General features: G+C 35.8%; 1 protein-coding gene across 3 annotated transcripts in view; it reads right to left on the bottom strand.

Moving 5' to 3' along the window:
* PSMD14 (proteasome 26S subunit, non-ATPase 14) overlaps nt 1-22,652 on the bottom strand; it is an 85,914-nt gene extending 63,262 nt beyond the window's left edge. The window contains exons 1-3 of one of the 3 annotated variants that reach the window (XM_036884187.2): nt 22,506-22,652; nt 16,484-16,613; nt 14,139-14,190 (exon numbers count right to left, since the gene is read on the bottom strand). In XM_036884187.2, the coding sequence (XP_036740082.1) occupies nt 14,139-14,186 (48 nt within the window). In that variant the 5' untranslated portion in view covers nt 14,187-14,190; nt 16,484-16,613; nt 22,506-22,652. Of the gene's footprint in view, nt 1-14,138; nt 14,191-16,483; nt 16,614-22,173; nt 22,449-22,505 lie in introns of those variants that run through there. The other 2 variants (XM_036884188.2, XM_057505490.1) reach the window with 2 other exon arrangements.
* Between the last annotated feature and the right edge of the window lie 689 nt (nt 22,653-23,341).

The raw sequence follows: 23,341 nt of genomic DNA on the forward strand, positions 1-23,341 counted from the left end.
CTCCCTTATTTCAAACTATACTACAAAGCTATAACATAATCAAAACAGTAAGGTAGTGTCACAAAAACAGACACACAGATCAATGGAACAAAACAGAGAGCCCAGAAATAAACTCATGTTTATATACCATCAAGTAATCTTCCATAAAGGAGGCAAATATATATAATAAGGAAAAGATAGTCCTCTCAGTAAGTAGTACTGGGAAAACTGGACTACAGTCAAAACAATGAAACTGGACAACTTTCTCACACCATATACAAAAAATTAACTCAAAATGGTTTAAAGATTTACATGTAAGACCAGAAACCTAAAACTCCTAGAAGAAAGCATAGGCAGTAAGCTCTTGCACATCAGTCTGTGCAGTACTTTTCTGGATCAGGCAAGGACAACAAAAGCAAAAATACAACAATGTGACTACATCAAACTAAAAATCTCTGCACAGTGAAGGAATTCATCAACAAAATAAAAACGTAACTTATTGAATGGGAAAAGATCAGTATCCAAAATATAGAAAGAACTCACACAACTCAACACCAAAAAAACAAACTAATAAAAAATGGGCAGAAAACCTGAATACAGATTTCTCCAAGACACACCAATGGCCAATAGAAACATGAGATGTTCAATGTCATTAATAAACAGGGAAATGCAAATCAAAGCCACAATGAGGTATATTACCTCACACCTGCAAGAATGGCTATTATCAAAAAGACAAGAAATAGTAAGTGTTGGCAAGGACGTGGAGAAAAGGGCACCTTTGTGTACTGTTGGTAGGAATGAAAAATGGTGCAGCCAAGATATAGAAAACAGTAAGGAGGACCTTCAAAAAATTAAAATACAGAATTATCATAAGATACAGGAATTCCACTTCTGGGTTATTTATCCAAAGAAAACAAAAAGACTAATTTGAAGCAATATATGTACCTGTATGTTCACTGAAGCATTATTTACAACAGCCAAGACTTCCTGGAAGCAACTTAAGTGTTCATCAATAGAAGAATGGTTAAAGATATTATATGTATGCACATATATGTGTACACACACACACACACACACACACACACAATGGAATATTACTCAACCATAAAAAACAGTATCTTTTTTTTTCTTGCCATTTGTGACAACATGGATAGACTACAGGGTATTATGCAAGAGTATTAAGTGAAATAAGTCAGACCAAGAAAGGCAAATACCATACGATTTCACTTATATGTAGAATCTAAAAAATAATACAAATGAATAAACAAAACAAAACATAAACAGACTCATGGATACAGAGAACAGCCTTGTGGTTGCCAGAAGAGAGTGTGGGGAATGGGTGAAATTGGAGAAGGGGATTAAAAGGCACAAATTTCCAGTTATAAAAGAAATAAGACACTGGGATGCAATGTACAGCATAGGGAATATAGTTAATAATATTGTACCAAGTTTATATGGTGACCGTTGGTAGCTAGATTTATCATGGTGATCATTTTGTAATGTATATAAATGTTGAATCACTCTGTTATACACCTGAAATTAATAATACTGTATATCAACTACCAAAAAAAATAACCATACAGTAACCCTGCTTAAAATTTACCACTGGCTAACAGGAAGGACACCATGTAAGAAATTGAAATGTACAAGTTTGCCAGCTGATACACAAAAGTTCTAAATTAGCATATGAAAAATAATCTACAGATGGCTATGTACAATTCAGAGAAGTGAATAAAAGGTGGAGACTGTCTGTACAGTACTTACAAACCTAAAATGGGTTAAGCAAAGCCTTCTGAATGTTCTGCCACAATTCAACATTAAACATAGGCCTCTGGGCTTGTTACAGTCTCATTAAAATAATTAACAGTAAGGCTATCAGTATCTACCACTCCTAATTTGAGCTCCTAGCACCCTTCTGTAAGTCCATTACTTACACTACTTTTAATAATCACCTAATTCTGAAAAGTGGACACTACTGTGCCTACCATATAAATGAGGAAGCCAAGGCTCAAAGAAGGTAGCCAATGCGTCCAAGTGATCAAGCTAAGTGGTAACAACTAAATTCAGAGCCACCATGTTGTAGTACACATGCTTTTGAAAATATGAAGACAGGAGACAATGTAAGTGTGCATCAATAGAGAACTGGTTAAATAAATCCCCATTCATCCCTAAAATGGAATGGCAAACAGTCATTTAAAGAAAACAAGGCAGCTTTGTATGTGTGGATCTGGGAAGGGACAATCTCCAGGATATTCTATTAAGTATGTATTACTGCACTGTCCAATACAGTAGCCACTGGCCACAGGCAGCTATTTAAACTTACATTACTTAAAATTAAATTTAAACATTTAGTTCTTCAGTCATACCACCCACATTTCAAGAGCTTTCATGATCGCCACATGTGGCTAGGGCTACCATACAGGGCAGCTAGCTATAATCTATTTCTACCCTCACTGGAAGTTCTATTAGATACCACTGACACACAGTATTTTGGAAGGACAGAGACAGTGGTTGTTTATAGGGAAGGTGACACAAACGGTAAGGACACCTACTCAACGTCTTTACAGCTCTAATTTCTGAACTCTACAACATCATGTGCTACCTATTTAAAAATAACTACCTATTTAAAAACACCATGGTTCTCCAAAGAAGCCTCTTGATTTATGCTTATTAGTAGCATAAAAGGCTCAGAAGTTCTGAGGCATAACAGATAAAGGTTAAGTGAGAGAAATTCTCTCTCCAAAGACTTCCTAGAAATATTCCTGACCACTATGCTAACTTCATTAAGCATTCATCTATTCACAACATTATTTGGAATACAATGCAAAACATTACAGAGTTGCTATTCCTGGGGAACTGAGGGAACAGGGACAGAAAAAGCACTAGAAGAAAAATGTTTACAAAGTGTGAAAAGAGTGGCTGTGGTCAAAAGGCACAGGGTAAAGTTATATTCTTTGGGGAAGGAAAGCACAGGTCACACTACTACATCTATTTCACTTCTGTTTAACGCTCCACAGAGAAGTACTTAAAAGCAAAGCAAGAGCTTTCAATTATGCTCATCGCTTTTTTTCAAGTCATATTTCTTCAAATGTCATACTACAATGAACAAGTTCATTACTTGCTACATATGTCTCAACTTTTTCACCTGTAAAATGGAAACCTGTTACTTAATCAGTTATTTATTAACTACTAGACATTCTGCCTAGGAGAGGGAACAGCCAAACCTTTGAGAACAAAAAGACACAGTGGTCAGGTATTCCAAAACAACCACCAACCAACCATCTGAATTGATACTTTTCTCTCACTGGGAGATGGTCACCTCAGGGAGACTGAAGGGCCTGGGGATGACGCTACTATATGAAAATCTACCCTGGAAGAAACATGAATAGGAAGAAACCCCAAACTACCCACTTTCTGCACAGTGCATTCTCATTCTCTCGTCCTCTTCCACGGACCTCAGCCACCGTTTGGATCTAGCCTACTTTGAGGGCATGGCGTTTCATCGCTGCCCAATACATACTGCCTTCCACAGTGACTGTGGGGAGCTCAGAGACCCGTGCCAGGCCAGACCGAAGGCCACACTGGTGTACAAAGTGGTGAGCACATGATTTCGTCCCCATACAGACTGGTGACCGGGAAAACTGCCCAAATGTCAAGAATCTGGGCTTGTGGGAAAAGAAAAGCATAGTACAGTTGTATCAGATAGAAATGTCACCTGGGGCTCCAACATTTAATCATATCCACAAGCATTCAAGGAAGTCAATTTATTAAAGAAAGCAGCCTACAAAATATAAGCTCAAACAGGGAAGATATTGCATAGTGAGGGATATATGACAATTACTTCCAGAAACTTGTATTTCCAAGTTCTTATTAAAAAATTATAAAATTTAATAATTACCAAGTAATTTAAGTCCTTAAAAAATTTATGGGACAGAAGTTAAATTCATTCCACGCAACTGCTACATGTAGAAATCTCAACACTTACATGGCCTTTGACTACTACACATTTATTTAAGGGAGTGAGACATCTGAAAACAAGTTTATTATAAAGGGTAAGTACAAAGACACTTGCCAATGTGGGCTCCATGGCCCACAGGCAATGAGCATCAACTGTCTGTCCCAGAAAGACAACCAACTGACACTACAGTGAAGGCCATCAAAGAAACTGCTAATACTCTGGTTTAATCTCAGCACGGGCCAGAGTAGCAGACTAGGCAGAACTTTACATCAGTGGCAGGTCTCCCAAGTTCTCTTGATGCCACAGAATTCGTAAGTGGGATCAGTATGTTCTAAAAAAACATGGTACTGCAAAAGGAAAAAAGGTTCCACAGCATCACGCAGTTAATACTTGAAACCTCATCGTCAAAGTGACAGTTTTCAAGTGCCATTTATGATGCCCTAGTCTGGAAACATCCCAGCTAACCCATCTGATCAACAATTTCACAGATGGAAGCACTTGATGGCTAATTGGCAAGTCTATTATTCAAATAAAACAGCTCTCTGTACCTCTTCTTTCCTTTTTACAAGTCAAGGTACAACAAAACTGGTCATTCAAATTAGCTTAGTAAGAGAAGCCTCTTTCCCAAAATAATTTTTTTAATGAAACAACGTATTTTGGCAGTTAGTTTAGAGCACTGATCAGTTTCTGAATAGTAAGAAAAATGTTCTACAAACCAAAAGGAGTAAGAAATATAAACGTTCTTTGAAAAGTTACACTATTTGAACGATGAAGCAAAACTGAAGGAACAAAACAGCAGCAGACTCAGACTCCAAGGAGGGACAGGCAGTTACCAAAGGGGAGAGTTGGGGGAGGGCAGGGGGGCAGGGAGGGAGAAGGGGATTGAGGGGCATTATGATTAGTACACACGGTGTGGGGGGATCATGGGGAAGACAGTGTAGCACCGAGAAGACAAGTAGTGACTCTGTGGCATCTTACTACACTGATGGACAGTGACTGCAATGGGGTATGGGGAGACTTGATAATATGGGTGAATGTAGTAACCATATTGTTTTTCATGTGAGACCTTCATAAGAGTGTGTATCAATGATACCTTAATAAAAAAATTAAATAAATAAAAAAGTTATATTATTTGTATCCTCTATCTTGACAATATGTCAAGATATACATTATCAAAGGGAATAAAATGAATGACATATTCACTCACTCCTGAAGTGTTCTTAAAACATGGACCAAGTATTGCATGTCAAAATAAAGGAAACCCTCTCAAATAGGTTAGGTTTCCTAAAAATGTAAAAAGTAAGCATCTTATCCTTCACCTACATTTTACAATAAAAATTTCCAGATGGACAGTGACTGTAATGGGGTATGTGGGGGGGACTTGGTGATGGGGGGAGTCTAGTAAACATAATGTTTCTCTTGTAATTGTAGATTAATGATACCAAAATAAGAAAATAAAATAAATTAAAAAAATAAAAATTTCCAGACTACTTACAGTATTTTTAATTCATGAAGCAAGTAGCCAGTGACAACACTACAGATAATATCTACCTGAAGAAGTGTTATTGATGTAGAATATAGGCTTTGACATCAGAAAGACTTGTGTCCCAACTCTAGCTCCACTTCTAGTTAGTTCCATGACTTGACCCTATAATATGGAAATAATTATTCCTCCTCATGTAGCATTGGTGCAAGGATTAAATGAGGAGATTAAACAGATATAACACCTCACACCAGAACATGGGAGGCACTCAGCATTAGTCCATTTGGCTGTCATCTCTTCCCTTACCTAACTTATAACTCCAGAGGGGAATCCTCATACAACTGTCAAAATATGTGAGTTCTCTAGGAGTCCATACATTTGTTTTAGATCCCACTGACAATTACATTCCCTATTCAGGGTATCTGGCTACCTTCCTATATTGCTATAATTTTCACAGTCCCCAAAGGAACCCCCAAGGAAGAGCCTTATAGAAAGACTGTGCTATAAAATATTCGAAGATCTCACTTGGTCTATTGAAAAGAAATTAGGAAATTGTATAGTAACCAGAACCCACAAATGGAAAGCACATAGTAGCCAGAAACTGTGGAACCAGGTGCAAACTAAAGTAAAATCACAATTATTTCCTTATATTGATATAGCTATATAATGGTAACAAAAATGTAATCTAGTAAATAATGAAGAAGTTTCCCATAAAGTAAAAGAACTCCTTTTCCATAAAACAGAAAGGAGAGCTTTTCCAAAACTAGATTTTGTCATTCTACTATCTACTTTTGATGGGTATTTGCTTCCAATTACTCAGCTCCAGTGATTACAATAGTAGGGAATAAAGAATTTAATAAACAGAGAGCTACCACTGGTACATAAGAATGTAATCAAGTTAAAAGAGGGGAAATGTACATGCAAGTATGAGAAAAGTCTATCATAATGATTAATTTACTCTGTATTGTCCCTAAAGCCTCCCATTGTGCCAGACACAAGTATTCAGTCTCCAGGAGAAAAAAGCCTGTAAAATATCTGGCAACAATTTGAAAAGCAATACTGGGAGGATGGCCAGTGAAGACCCTTGCCCTGCTCTGGTGGCATGCTTCCAGGGCACTCAACCCAGGTAACATCCCACAAAGTACCACTCTGAACATGGGTTGTGGGAGGGAACACTGGCCATGACTGCCCAGACTTGAAATGAGTAATATCTAGAGAACTGTCCAAATGAAAATATGAACTGAATATTTACGTTATTCAAATTTAAGATAGGAACCCAAGGGTTATAGGAACAAATAAGCAATAGAACCGAAAAAATCAAACTTTGTAAAAACAATGTTGAGGATAGGAAGTAAAAGACATAGATTGGATTTTAACAACTATAACATCCCATACATTTGGGATACTGAAGTTACACTGCAATATCTTAGATTCCTATATTAGATAGAGGTATCTTCTCTTGTTTCTCAACCCATATACCCTTTCTACCAAAAATGGTATCAGATGTCATAGATCCATACCCTTGACTTCAAATTTAAAATCTTAACATTTCATTTTTCCTCAGAATTTTGATTTTCTATTTCATCATAATGTGATTAATTTTGGAAGACAATTTCACTACAATTGAAAATATGTCCCTGCTTCTCCTGTTCTGAAGAACTCAAATTTTACATCAAAAAATAACGTTTTATCAAAAAAGAATTTAACATTCACAAGTATCAAAGACATTTCCCCTCAGAAGACCAGTCACAACTACAATGTTCAAGCAAAATGACACAGATGAACTGTTAATACCGCCACAAGGAGTTTCCCTTTACTTGAGAACACTCAAGAGTAGATTTGAGACCTCTTAGGAGCACCGCATTTTTCACAGGGCTTCATATTTGTTCAGAAGAATTACACTACAATGACAACCAGGAAGAGTATGCTCTAATTAGCTTGCTTTTGACCTGACCTCTTTCTCAATTTCCTGCATCAGCTCAAGTATATGAATAGAATAATTAGGAACTATACTTTTAAAAATAACAAAATTATTACATGACAAGAGCAGCAAATGAAAAAAAATTAAAGGCATCTTGTATTTCTGCTGTTTCTCAAGAAAAATCATTTTATTTGTAGTTAAGCAAAGAAATAAAACAATTACAATTTCTTGACCCTTCCCTACTTCTTAATAGGAAGAAAAATGGCTGAATTAATCTACCAATGTTTAGAAAGGCTCTTTGTAAATGTTCAGAGGATCACATCAGGATAGATACTCAAAGAATCAAAGGGAAAAAAAAAAGGTAACCAAAAGCATCCATCAGTATATAAAAATTGTCACTCAAGAGACAAAAGAGCTCAAAGAACATAAGGAGAACTCATAAAAAGCCTTCAGTAAATGCCTGCTCATTTTCATCCTGCTGCACCAGTTGTAAATAAAGGTTTTATTTCAAATGTGACAGGTGTAAAGATTAATTGTTCACATTAATCTACGTTGGTTCAAACTATACCAGAATCTCTCTAGTAGATATACAATAAAAACATCATAATCTGTAATTTATTTTAAAACAGTTTTGTAGTAGCTTCTTATCTCTGCTTCCATTCTTGCCTTCTTACATCTCATCTCCAGAGCACCCAGGTTCTTTAAAAATATGTCTGATGAGCATAACTACTTTGCTAAAAAATCCCTAAAGGCTTCCCAACTCATTCGAAAATGACTCTTTTACGAGGACCCTGCATGATCTAGTCTTTGGAAAAGTCTCTACAGTTATCCTCTTCAACTCCAAGACTGAGGAGCATATGCAATGCCTAAGGCATGAGAAAAAGCACCACAAAGTAAATTAAAATGAATTTCTAATTTTGTTTTATTTTTTGGCTTTTTAAAGATATACTAAAGTTAAAAGTTAATGTCATTTAATATTATTCACTGACTTGTTCTTTTGCTTTAGTTTTTTTGTTTATTAAAAAGAGAGAACATTACATATGAAGTCAAAGTTTCTTTTGCCTCTCTCCCTTCTCATGCATTTGGTGTGGGTCACCTAAGCCTGGGCTGTACAATATGGTGGCCACACTGTCATGCAACCATCACCACTATCCATCTCCCGGACCATATCACCTCCCCAACTGAAACTCTGTACCCATCAAACACTAACTCCCTGCTCCACTATGCCACCCTTCCCATGGCAGCCACCATTCTCCTTTCTGTCCTATGAATCTGACTACCATGCTACCTCATGTAAGTGGAATCATACAGCATTTGTCATTTGGTGTCTGGCTTATGTCACCTAGCATAAAGTCTTCAAGGTTCATCCATGTTGCACCATGTGTCTGAATTTCCTTTTTTTAATCTGAATACTATTCCATAGTATGTGTACATCACATTTTGTTTATCCATTCCTCCATCAATAGGCAGGGGTTGCTTGCACCTTTTAGCCACTGTTAATAACACTGCCATGAACACTGGTATATAAATATTTAGTTCAATTTGCCTTCCATTCTTTGGGGCATATACTCAGAAATAGAATTGCTGGATCATATGGTAACTCTATGTTTAACTTTTTGAGGAACCACCATACTGTTTTCCACAGAGGTCATACAAGTTTATATTCCTACCAGCAATGCACAGGGTTCCGATTTCTCTATATCATCACCAACATTTGTTATTTGCTAGTTTGTTTTGGATGACAGCCATCCTAATGAATGTGCTTTCCAAAATTATTATGTTTGATTTTCACAGGTCTTCAATCTAGTTGGTGTACATTTTTGTATATAGAATAAGGGAGGAATCTAATAATAGTTTTTCCACCATACAGAGAAACCCTTGTTTTGGCATCATTTAATCCACAGGCTTTGATTAGAAGCTTTCCCACTAATTTTTAATACCATTTCTACCACAAATCAAGATCCCATATATGCAAGAGTCTATTTCTGGGCTTTCTGTTTCATTATAGTGACCTACCCATCTCCCTACCAATATACCACTACTTGAGTCATACAGAATTTAAAAGTATTTTTATATTTGCTACAGCAAGTTCCTTCTTTTCTTTCTAAGAATTTCTTTGCTATTCTTAGATTATTTTCTCCTATATGAATTTTCAAATCAGTTTTCTAATTCCATGAAAATTCTGCTTAATATTTTTATTATATAAATGGAATTGCATTTATGATTAATTAGAAGGAATCAACATGTGATATTGATTCTTCATCTATGAAAATGGTATTATTTCTTCATTTATTCCAATCATGTTTTCCCATTGCTATGTTGTATTAATCCTTCCTATAAACCATGAGACCAAAAGCTGAAAGACAAATAATTAAAAGGACATTTCTACTCTAAAACTCATAACAGAAAACTACAAAAATGGTCATTAGTTATAGATACATATGATATCCATACACTATGTGGATTTGGGAGTTACAACCAGTAAAAGAGATCATATCCAACTCACGTAGTTATTTTAAAAATCTAACCACCTGAAATAATCCTTCATAATGTAGCTTCTATCTCACCACTTTCAGAAAGCCTTCTCTAATTACTCACCTACAGTACTTTCCTCTGTTTCTGCATCTGGAAATTACTAAGGTCTGTATCAGAAAGATACAAACTGGTAACTCATAGGCAACACAGGCCTGCATATGTGCTTAGTTTTGCCTACACCATGTTTATTCAAACAAGAACTGGAGACCAAAAAATTAGGGCATTTCACACAAAAATCACAGCATTTCTGATGTGTAGATTGTATGTCATTTTTTCAGGGACCGAGCTAAGAGAGGTTCTAGCTCCATGCTTCCTTACTTACCAAGGCAGGCAAGTCACACACTGATTTTTAACGTTTCTGCCTGAAAGAAGCCTGTTTATTTCCAATTCACATTCCACTGGTCAAAGCAAAATCATGGTCAGGCTAACTTCAAAAATGATGGAAAAGTATAATCCTATTATGTGTCTAGAAGGTTAAAAATCATAAGTATTTCATATAATTGGGAACTTTGCCTTCAATCTCTTCCCTACTACCTGTTCTCCAAACTACTACAATTTATTTTTAAAACCAGAAATCGAATTATCTCACTGCTGCTGAAAAAATCATGAAACTATAATGCCTGAGGAGAAAAGTAAAAATCACTAAGAATGACATTTACTCTTTCATAATCTACTCCAAACTCATATACCAGCCTCTTTTCCCATTATTTCCTCTCACATCACCTATTCTCCAGCCTTTCTGAATATGTCTTGGTATATATTTCAAAACTTAACTTAAACATCATCTCTTTAATTTAGTCTGATTTTCCTTTTCTTGGAAAAAAGTAAACCCTAAATCCACTATACTTAGAAGTCACATTATTTATAATGAGCACTAATACTCATTCAACGTAGTTAATATGTGCCAGGCACTTAAAACATAATTGCTGTGCGTCTAACAGAATGTACAGTCCCTAGGTTAAATAATGATGTCCTTGTTTACCTTGGTATTATAATCCCTTAGCACAAAACCCGATTCACAGAAACTCAAAACAGTTGCCTAACAAAGTCAAATACAAAACAAGATAACAAATGCCACTGACTTCTTTAAGAATTTGTTTATCTATTTTTTAACATATTTATTTATTTTGATATTGTTAATGTACAATTACTTGAACAACATTATGGTTACTAGACTCGCCCTATTATCAAGTCCCCTCCACATACCCCATTACTGTCACTGTCCATCAGTGTAGTAAGATGCTATAGGAAATCATTTATTTTTAAGGCTTACCTTAACTGTTTCTAAAGCTAAAATGGGACTACAAGACTTAAACTAATACTTGTAAAGACTAGACAGTATGCTTTGGCTAGGCCCATCTCTTGGGTTTTGTCTTCACTGCTTTTGGAAACAGTTTAGTTGCCAAGACCTAAACTGGAATAATTATAAAGACAATCAAGTAGCCAAATTACAGCAGTAAATGCTTCTAATCCAGTCATCTCACTTCTTTGAGCAATTTCTAGTTCATAAGCACTTTAGCAAAGTAAATTTAAAAGACCCATTTGAAATTTAAAGCAACTGATTAACGTATTTTAATAGTTCTAATAAAACATCTGTTTCTGCTTTAAACTATTGACAAGTTATAGTGTATGGGATTATGTACAGACTTAATTATTTTAGCCTATCACTTTTCAAGTATTAACACTTAAAAATGTAGTATTAAAAAAATAAAGCTTTAAATTGTTTTGTAGGTATGGACACCACAATGAAGAACTAGGAAAAAGTACTGTGATAAAGTTAATGGAAGAGAAAGTTTTAAGAAAGACATTGTGAACAGCGTGAAACACTGAAATCTAGTTAAAAGAGAACTAAAAGTAGGCCAATAGGCTTGGCAATATAAGCAATTCCAGTAGGGTAACAGAGGAGGAGGCCAGAATATAATTGCAAGAGTGTTAATGAAGGTAAGGAGGCAGAATATGTGAGTGTAAGTCATTATGTCAGCAATCCTAGGAATAAATGGAAGAAAAATTTCAATGGCAGGATACAGTGAAGTTTTGCCACATTTTGGATACAAGATACTTAAACATCTTTATAAGCAGAGAAAGGGGTCAGTGGAGATAAGAAAGGATTCAAGAGAAATTCTGGAAAAGAGAAAGGTCACTTACATTTAGCAAAATTTAGTAAGAGTCCTTAGAATGGATGGGGAACCCTGCTGTACTTCTATTCCCATGTTTTAAAAGGGCCATCTTCAAACTTACGGAGCAAGTTAACTACCCCTATTTATGAGGAAATTCTGCCTTTTCCATTAAGTGGTAAGATAGTAACATTTCCCACTGATTTTTGGAGGGATAAAACAACTTATATCTCCTCTTCTCTTACTGGTTACTATGTACTATCTAATGGAAAAAGTAGCTATTATCAACCCAAAAATCTTTGACTTATTAAAAATAAACAATACACTTAACATTTTATTCCTGTTTATTAAAAAAAACAATACACTTGACATTCATTGCAGAATTAACACTGTATTTGTCAAATTAGTCTAGAACAGGAGTAAAATGAAATTTTAGAAAAAAATTATAAGCATTGAGTATCTAGTATTTGATAAAGGAGATATCACAGAAACAAGAACCCCACAAATTATTCCATTGAGAATTTGTCATCTAATTGGGAAAGTGAAGCACATACACATGAAATAGTAGGTACTCGAGCAACATATTTTTAAGTTCAAATAAGAATACAGACTGAGGCCACAAGGGCTGACAAAATTTTCAGAAACTGAGAAGAGGCTATTAAACCAACTTAGTTTTCCACTTAGTGCAAAGACTTGCACTGGTCATTGAGATATGATGGAGCTCAATTTGTGGTCAGTAAATACAACCATTATTTCATGTCTAGCAATATCCCAGCATGGATATATTATTTATTGAATTGAATGCTTAAGGAATGTTATTCTGATATTTAAATATGTACAACTTCCCTTAAGAATTCTACTAAGGCAACATCTTTACCTGTAATTTGCAGTACCTACCTACGACCTCAGCTCACTTGACACTTTTATAGGCCTTAACATTGTAATTGTTAATTTCAGAATAAATTAGGGAAATTATAGAAGCTATCTAGAATGTTTAAAATATGGAAGCAGCTTTGGCCTCTTAAGAGAATGGATTACACAGATCTCATAAAATGAAGAATCATGAACAGGCTGACAGTAAAGGAACATGAGAAACACTCAAAACTTACAAAAGTAAACAAAAATAACTGAAGTCTAGATACAAGAAGGCAATACAGAATCACAAATCCATTTCAACTTTGTAGAAGGAAAACGTTTGTCAAAAACCATGACAGACTTAATCAAGAAACTCTTGTAAAAGTGCCTGCACACTGAAACGTTTATTAAATCTCACACAAAACGAATTTCTTACACAAAATACAGACTATTTTGAATGAAGGAAGACAAACTCATTGATAGTGATATGGAAATGAAGGAGAGCTGGTAATTAAAAGGGTTCTAAAGGTGAGTTATAAAAATATTCCCCAAATTTGCGAATACATAAATTAATACATTACACGAAAGTCTAAGGAAAGGAACAACAGTCATCTCTTTTGTGAATGGAGGACTGGGAAAATAATCAGTGTAGAGCTCAAGAGAGGCAGAAATTTCTTCTTTAGCTGAAAAGAGAACACCCTCAGATAGAAATCTAGCTAGAAAATATTTGCCCAACAGCATGGAACAGGATAAATGGTAATACAAAACAACTGAAAACTCATTTAGTTTTAATAAGAATATAAAAGAAACCATGTAAAAAAAACCTCTTTTTTTCATTAATTCACTCATGTATCATCATAATTACTAAAAGGCATTTATCAGTATTAAGACTATACATACAAACATTCTATGGGTCAGTTTTCTGGATCTTGCCAAGAGTATGCCGTGTTTACTTTTTCATGTGTCACATCTAAAGTCTACACTGGATGTAAACCCAGAAGTAAGATAATCAGTACTTTTTTTTACTAAAAGACAAGTTTGAAAATCTTATATCTCAAAACTTTAAATCAAAGTAAAGAGAAAATTCTGATCCCTAGGAGAAAATTAAATTAAAATAGAAGATGTTCTCCACATGTTATTCAGGGTTGCAATTCAGCAACCAGTTATAAGGTAAGCTTCTTACCATGAGGTTATCTGTGAATCAGTTTTCTTGGTAGTGATTTCTTTCTGTTTGGGTAACTAGAGAAAGGCTTGTAGTTTACACACAGAAATACTGAGAGTCCATATACTAACCTGGCCCAGTCCAGGCATACCTCCTCCAAGTCTAAGAAGTCTGTCCATATTTCTAGAAAACAGAAACAAAGGAAAACGTTCCTAAGCACCAAAGTGTTTACTCAATTGCTATCTATATAATTCACCTTCAGTCACTCAGTATGTCAAAAATATTGGTGGTAATTACAACACAACATCAGACTTCCTGTTAATTAACACCACATATTAATTCAAGAAGCTGTCTTCCATGCTAATTAACAGACCTTATTTTACTGCTTTGGTTTTGGGTTATCCCCGTTTTAAAGACAAGCAATCTTAGCATACTTTCAAAACTTTGCTATCATTAAGTTAATTATATTTTCTTATTGTTATCTAATAAAGTACCTGAATGAGGAAAGAGTGCCTGAAACGCTTATCATATGTATGATTGAATTTCCTTCAATTTGTCCAGAGTGTACAAATAAAAATCCTCACTTTTAAATTAAATTTTAACATCCTCATTAGTAAGTTCTGTGCTAATTAACTTACAGGTTGTCAGTTACCATCAAAACTACATGTGAAAGACATTGTGAGCAGATTATGGATCTCTGAATTAGCATCAAAGGCTTTTAAAAAATGAACTCATTATACAAAAGAAATATTATAAACATTAAGTGCATTAAGATAGTGTTCTAGAACCTCACAAGTATTTTGTGTTATTTCAAGTGTTGTGGAGATATGTACCTTTTTCACTAAGGAATTTCAGCTGCTGTTCTTAATTAAAATTCTAGAGTTATTTATACAAAGAGGATTAACTTTGAATTATTAATCTGATTTCCTTTTTATGTCTGGAAATACTACAGAAAACATTCTTGTAAGCTTGAAAAACTCACAGAAAAAATCAAAGAAATAGCAATGGTACTAATATGGCCTCAAATACACAAAAAGGAGTAATTAAATTATCAAAATTAATATCAGAACTAAATGAACATGACAATGAAGAATTTTTTCTACTTGAAAATGCTATTATGTCTTAAAATTCCTCTTCTTCCTAAGAGAATGCTTTAGAAAATGGTATTACAATTTATTTTCTAATTTAAACACAGCAGATTAACCTAGTCATTCGTCCAAGGTGTTTTACTGGTAAGAACTGTTATGCGAACTAAAACCCAATAATGAACTTCTGATCATTACACTACTGCCTGATCACGTGTATTACATCCTGCAAACAATTTAATTGTATGAATCTTTATGTTATAATCTCGCAAACTCCACATATAGAAAAGTACACAAATGACACAGCCATGGAATCTTCACAAAGTGAACACATCCCCATAACCACCACCTCAATGAGGAAACAGAGCATTACCTCCACTGAAGAACACGTCTCATGCCCCCTTCCCACTTCCCACTGTCCTGGAAAGGCAGAATTCCAACTTCTAACAGCATAGATTAGTTTTGCTGTTACTGAATTTTAAATAAACAAAATCACATACTTTTTGTGTCGAGCGTGTTTCACTCAACAACTCTGTGAGATTTACAATAGATAAACTCACTTAAAAAAATGAAAAGTCACATAAGAAAAGCTAGTCTAGACAAAATTTCTGCTTTACAACCTTAACTCATCCTCCTAACAGCAACATTTACAGATAAAATCTCCATTAAATTCTCATTAAAATCCCTCCACTCAAATACGGCATTCAATACATAGTACTTTTTAAAGGCTACAGACAGAAAAAAAAAAACAAGAAACAAAGACCTGTATATCACAAATATTAAACACATTTCTCTAGAAGACATTACAAAGGAAAAAAAATTTCTTTTGGACCATTTCAAGCTTGCAAATTTAAAGAACAAATGAAAATAAACAAACAAAAACTAACATGCAGTTTACTTTAGACATTATATATATACTCTAGGCCAAAGTCAGTTCCCAGATGTGTTCAGTTTATCTCCTCCCCCTGTGTTGTTTCTGATAACTTACACAGACTCCAGATGCTGTGAATATATATGAAAACATGGGAAGCAGAGGGAAAGAAAATCTGGCAGGTCAAATTTGTGTTTTTAGCAAAATTAGATGTCTCAGCAAACAGGGAAAAATGTTTAATGAACTAAAACATTTAAGGTAAGCTAATGAGATTTACTAAAAATATTAACATTTGGAAATGGAATATATTGATAAATGTTCTAAATCACACTTTTTTTTTAAGTGTATAGAAAGCAGACAGAAAAAATGCTAGTTATATAAATGACTTCATGAGCCCTTAAATCTGGTTATCTATCACACTTTTATAATTTGATGTATATTAGAAATGATACATTTCATAACATCTTTATATCATATCCTGAAAGAATAGGTAAAAGTAAAATACATTCATAATTCTCACCTGGTCAGTAACTACAATTCTTGTGGTGTTAAGCTTCAGTTTGCTGAGTTTGACAAATTTCTTCTTAAGTTAAGCTCTTGCTAATACTGGCAGGTGTAATTTTTCCCAATTATTTTTATTTCTCTCTTTCCTAAAAAAATAAAATACAATATTATTAATTTGAGAACTAAGGAAGAAAATATGCCAACAGCTTTAAAAGAAGCAAAATTCCCAAAAATGAAATAGAAAGCAAAACTGATTTTTAATCACCATTCCTAGAGAATATAGAATGAAATACCATCCTGGGGAGCTATACAGCATAGTGATTAACCATGTATCCAAATTTTCTTTAAATTTCTCTTTTCAGCAGTTCTAATTATATATAAGGATTGACTTGCATGAGTTTTACTCTTTCTAGAAATATTTCAAAGAACAAAGAAAAAACGGACTATTTTTAAATACAACAAAATTCATTCTACTAAGCAATTACCATATAGGTCCATTGTACGTTATTACAAATCTATGACATATTATTGAATCTTAGTGATGTCATTTTTTCCTGTATCTTGAAAGTTTGCTATTTCATAACCTAGGACTTAATTCATCATTTCTTAATCAATTATCCCCAATGATGCCAAAAAAGACTAAAGTAACAAGAAACGAGAAGAATGATACAAATTGTCCAAAATGGTGCAATAGTGAAATACATTACAGCTACTGCATTATCCTTCAGTATTTATTCTGCTGCCCAAAGCATTGCTTCATCTTTCTGGGAGATATAAAATCTCTGAAGGCATCACCTTTGTAGTCTTTTTTAACTTTCATTGAACACAGCTGACAACTCATAATTTTTCATATTCTACCCATAATGACAGAACTGACAGAGAAAACAAGTTTCACAATTATTAGAGAATCACATGGGAAATGTAAATAAACAAGTACCAGCACTCTAGTCTTTAATAATGACAATATAATTGATGTTTTGTGTAAGCCAGGGTTTCTCTGGCACTACTGACATTCAGAACCAAGTAATTTTTTGTTACTGGGGGCTGTCTTGTGCATTAGAGTTAGGGTTTTTAGAAGCATCCCTAGCCTCCACCCACTAAATGCCAGTAGCACCTACCCAGTTACGATAATCAAAAATGTGTCCAGACATTTGCCAGACGTCTCCTGGAAGGGCAAAGTGACTCCCAGTTGAAAACCACTTACATAAACGAACTGACTTTGCAACTTCAGATAATAGTATCCTAGATTGATTTTCTCAAATTTAAAAACAAATGAAAGCTGGAAACAGTTTGGGACCTCTTCAAGAAGTTCAACACAGAACTACCAAAAGGCCCAGCAATTTCATTCCCAAGTATGTATCCAAAAGAACTGAAAACAGGTCTTCAAAACAAGTACAGCTGACCCCTGAGCATCATGAGCGATAGAGGCACCAACCCCCTGCGCAGTTCAAAATCCACATATAACTTCTTTGGGGGAGCTGACGCCCCCAAAACTTAATCGCCTATATACTGATGGTTGCCGAGGGCTGGAGGGAGGGAGTAAAATGGAGAAACTGCTTAATGACTAAGAGATTTTACTTCAGAATGATGGATATGTCTTTGAACTAGGTAGAGTGATTAACAGCACAACACTGTGAATGTACTAAGTGACACTGAATTATTCACTTTAAGACGGGTGATTCCACGTTACGTGAATTTGCCCTCAACATGTTTTTTTAAAAGGATCAATGAATAAAACAATCTATTTCCAAGACCAAAAAAGAATTCTCATCCATTTAGGTATTCAACAAGGACTTTTATTCTTCTACAACAAGAACCTGTTTTGCTAAAGAGATATGTGACATATTCTATTAGCTTTTATAATGTTGACACAGTTTACATGTGGACAAACACTGAAGTGTACACAAAGGTAAATGAAGGAAATAAATAATGTAGAAATGAAAAAAAATCATTGGACTAAGTCTAATTGGTATTTATAAATCTAAAAATAAAAACGTTCTGTGAACAAAGATAATATCCTTTCTCTCTTTAACAAAATTACGACCTGTCAATGTTTTCAAAAGTATTGCACTGGGAAGATGAAAAAGTTCTGGAGAAGGATGGTGGTGATGGCTGCACAACAATGTGAATATACTTAATGCCACTGAACTGTACATCCAAAAATGGTTAAAATGGTTAATTTTATGTCATTCATATTTCAAGACACATACAAAGTTTTGCAAGTGCAAGAACCAGAAGAAATAATTATTTCTGTTAGAGGCGTATTTAAAACGTGGAGATGATCTGTAAGGTGGATAGCTCCACTTCATGCATGATGAGCAATCAATTACATTCAAAGGATGTTGTCCATTTTGAGAACAGATACCTTCAAAACCAGGAAAAGACAGAATTAAAAACTGCCCTTGCTATGTTTAAGCTTCAATAACATTTCTAATGTAGTTGTTTTTTAGTATCCCTGTATTGTTACTTCTGTAAACTATTCATAAAATGAATGAAAGGCATAAGAATTTTTAAAAGGTCCACTGGACCCAGACAGTAAATGGTAATGACTATTTTTCTTGGTATATGAGGGTTAAGAGCTATGACTCTGCAGTCCAAGTGCCAGGATTCAAATCCTGGCTTTAATATTTATTAGTTCTGTGTATGTAAGTCAGTTACCTCTCTCAGCCTCAGTTTCCTCATCTACAAAATGGGGATGAGGATAGCCTCCATCACACAGAGTCATTTAGAAGATTAAAGAAGACACAGGACCTAAGCAGCAGTGAACACAGTGTGTGGCATACAGGTAGTGAACAGCGAATGCTAGCTGCTGTCATCAGCACCACTATTCCATGAGCAGAGCAACAGTTCACCCCACACAGTTTTCCCCGTTTGCCACTTAGTGACTTTCAAAACAACTGGTATATTCCACAGTATTAAATGAATCACACTGGAGGGGAAGGACTTGCACTTTCCAGAATTTAACAAAGGAATTCATAAAATTTAAGTGGTATGCTATAACATAAAAAGACTACTACCAATTCTCAGAAAGAAAAGTTAATACAAAAGGTCTATAGATCTAAACCAAGTTTTTACACCTATCAAAAAGCAGAGGACTCAAGAGCTCATTCATATGATTAACTTTACTTAAAACATTATCAGATATGAATAATGTATTTCACTATACCTAATATGTCCTACATACAGTAATGTTTAGAATCCTTTTGGTAAAAACAGTACAAAATAAGTATTATTATGTTCAAATGTTTGGTTTTCCACTTTATTTACCAACTGAATTAACATCTGATTAGAACCTGATATAGTTAGATTGTGTTCCCATTGGAATTTGAATTCAATTTTGAAATATTTACAGGAAATGGATGGAACCATGAATAACTCTAAAAACAGATCCTTCAGTATTTTAATCTGAATTTGGAATGTGACAATTTTTATTTCTTTTCAACCTTTTCACAAGGTACACTGGCTTCCCAGTAATTCATAAAATTCGAACAAAATCATGAAGCCCTTAGCTGTTCAGGTTTATCATTCCATTTCTTAGTTCATTTTTCATTTTTTACTCCTTAAATCATACTGCAGTTAAAAACCATTACTTCTCAGACTGATGTTAATTTTTTTAAACGACTCCATATTTGTGATGTGTTTCTAATTCCTATGCTCTCTAATTTGTGGGAATTAGTAACTTATTTCACTTTCTTACAGGCTTTCTTCAGTGGAAGAAACAGACTCAACATTAAACTTAATTACATAAATAGGATTTTGAAGGATTTTCCCCAGTTTAGAACAGTGAGGATGGAACTATAGTATCTTCTTGTGCTGTCTCCTAATTACAGCATTCAAGTAAAACATTTATTAAATGTAGGTTTTCCCCACTATCCAACAGCAGAGCGTTCCTATGAAACTTTTCAGAAGCAGAAATGGCAATGAAGTGAAGAGCAATTACCATCTCATAAAAGCAAAAATGCTCTTTGGATTTCTTTCTGTTAGGAAAACAGGTACTAATGTAATTCTTTCATAAAAGTGAAGTGGCATAAACTCAACTTTTGGGTAGGGGGGGGAAACCTGTACTACCTTGTATACAAGGTGGTACAGAAATACAGCCACAAAGACACTTAGTGACTTTCACTGAAAGAATTTACAATTATCTGGGGAGGCATTATATAAACCCATGAAAAATACACAAGTGAAAGGATAGCAAGGTAGAGCTGCAAAGTCTCTGGAGGGAATCAGACCTATATTTGAATCCTGGCTCACCACCTACTCTCTGTATGATCCGGAACAAGTCATCCTCAAGACTCTAGGCCTGATCTATAAAATGGGGGTAATACCCAGTTTGCAAGTCTGTTGTTAAAAAAAAATACACAGCACCTAATACAGTGCCTGGAACATATAGGTACTCAGTAACTGTTGTTATCATTATTATCTTAGAACCAGAGGAAATTATTTAATCCAATTCTCATTTTACACATGAGGACACCAAAGTATCGTAAAGCAGAATATAAATGTCAAATGAGTGCAACAAATTGGGTATATGACAAGTTCATGAGTAATAAATTACGTAAGTATTCTGGTAAGGCTTTCACAGGTGGACACTGAATTATGGTACAAACATTTCTATACAACTGAAAACAAAAGCACAACTGCTCCTTCTTACTGATTTGCAAACATAGATACTGAACTTAGATACTAAACACAAGGTTTACAAGTATAGAAATAGGATAAACCCATGTCAAAGCGGTTAAAATGCAGCTTTTAAATGAGAAGAGCAATGAATTATTTACCAAGAACCTTGGGGGGAAAAAAATCTCCCAAACTCAACAGGTGAGGCTTCATTGAAAGATCATGGCTTCGAAACTTTATTCTGTTGGATGGATGTAATTTGGTTCTGAGACAAATTCAAGACAATACTCAGATTTTAATTAACTTCCATTTCACTAAAACACATCTTTACTGCAGTGAATTCTATGACATTAACTTATCTCTTTAAATGCACAATAACCCACGTAAATTTGTTTAAACCATACAATTTAAACTTTAAATGAACCAGCTGTTAGCCTTACATGACAAGAAGGCCGCCATTATTTTAATCATCTCCATCAAAATTGTATTCAGTTATTTTTTGTTATTTCAGCATTACCAGTGGTTGTCTTTGGCTTTACTCATAAACATTGTCAGTGGCACTAAAAACATGCTTTTGTGAGCAAGGGAAAAAAATCATTTTCACCTTAGAACTGCATTTCTATGCTTATTTCTAAAGCCTCTTCCTTTCCTTTTCCATGAAATCCTTCATCAACTTTTGGTTACCATTTTAACTTCAGTAAGTTTTCATTTGCACTATATTTATACTCAAATTCTTGCCACAAATTTATATTTTTCTTCTCTTGATAGACACAAAGTAACATCCCAGAGGAAAAGTTAGGTTCCCAAGAGGTACAGAGACTAGCAAATTTCTAATGTAATGAAAAGAGGAATATAATCAACTCGTCAAAAACTATTCAATCAGGACAAACTAAAAGTAAGTTAAACGGCAGAGCAGAAATAACCACACTTTGTTTTGAAGATTCTCAAAGTTATAAACCAGATTGCGTCTCTGCATTGCTGTCTGCTTTTTGAAAGGAGTCGAACACCTACCCGTAAGAGAAGTCAAGGCCTATGAAAAGGGCAAGTAATAAAGTAAACATGCATTAAATGGGAAATTTCATTTTGAACTCACGTTTCCTCTGTCTGCTTTAAAGTGCTACCAGTGCAGAAGTGACTATCAATACAGCGCAGACAAGTACAGACCATGAACAGGGCTTGTCCCGGTCCCCAGGCAGGGCGAAGTCAGGGGAGCAGAAACATCTGGAGGAAGGCAACATCCAGACCCAAGGCAGCCACAGCCCCCGGCGGCCCGCGACAGGACCAAGGCGCCTGGGCTCCTCCCTCGGGCCCGGCCTCCGGTGGCGACTAGGTTGGGCAACGTGACTCAGGAAAGCACGGCGCTGGCAGAGGCCTACGCGGCTGCACTCGCGGAGCTCCGGGGCCTGCCGGCGCCGTCTTACCTGAAGGCGGGAGGGCGCAGAAGGCCGTGGTCTGGACCTGGTCTTCCTGCTAGGGTGACGCGGAGGCGGCTGCGGCTGCGGGTCAGACTCGCCCGGCGCTGGCTCCGCGAACCGGCGATGAATCAGCCCGATTCCATTCAAAAGAGTTGCCCGGGCCTCCGCCGCGAAGCACTTCCGGGTTCACCGCCCTGCCTCGGCTTCCGTTCCCCCGACGGCCAATCGGAGACGACTCGGGAGCCGGGCGAGCGTCCCAGGAGGATACCCCGGGCAGACGGAGCGGGCCGCCCGCCTCGCCGGCCCAGGCTGGGATTCCCGGGCGGAAGTGAGCGCGGGGGCCGCTCCGCGCCAGCGACAGCCTCCTTTCTCTCCCCCAACCTTTCTCTCCCACCTCTGCGCGCTCGGGCGGCAGCCGAGACCTGGGACGCCGGCCTGCCCGGTCCGGGGAGGCGACTCGCTAGCAGAGAGACTGCCCGCTTGCACAGACCAGAAACCCCTTTCGTTTTGGTGTGCACCGCGGCCCTACACAAAACTAAAAGGATCTATTTTATATTTGCTCATCTATATTTGCAAAAGACAAAGGGTAGGGGTGTGAAAAAGGCGGGAATCAGTCAGATGCCCTTTTCCACCGGATAGTCTACCTACCTTTTACGGCTTTGCAAGGATTGAATTTCAAGGAACACCAACATTTCCCAAATGTTAAAAACTACCTGTTTTAAGCTCTATTTAATTCAGAGTTTAACAAATCATGTACTCATGTTACTCTTTGTAGTTAGCCTCAACGAAGTTTTACCCATATCTGCCCTGTGTTAGGTTTTCAGAGAGCAAAGCCACCCAAG

Source organism: Manis pentadactyla, chromosome 8, assembly GCF_030020395.1.
Source record: "Manis pentadactyla isolate mManPen7 chromosome 8, mManPen7.hap1, whole genome shotgun sequence".
In the NCBI taxonomy this organism is placed as follows: domain Eukaryota; kingdom Metazoa; phylum Chordata; class Mammalia; order Pholidota; family Manidae; genus Manis; species Manis pentadactyla.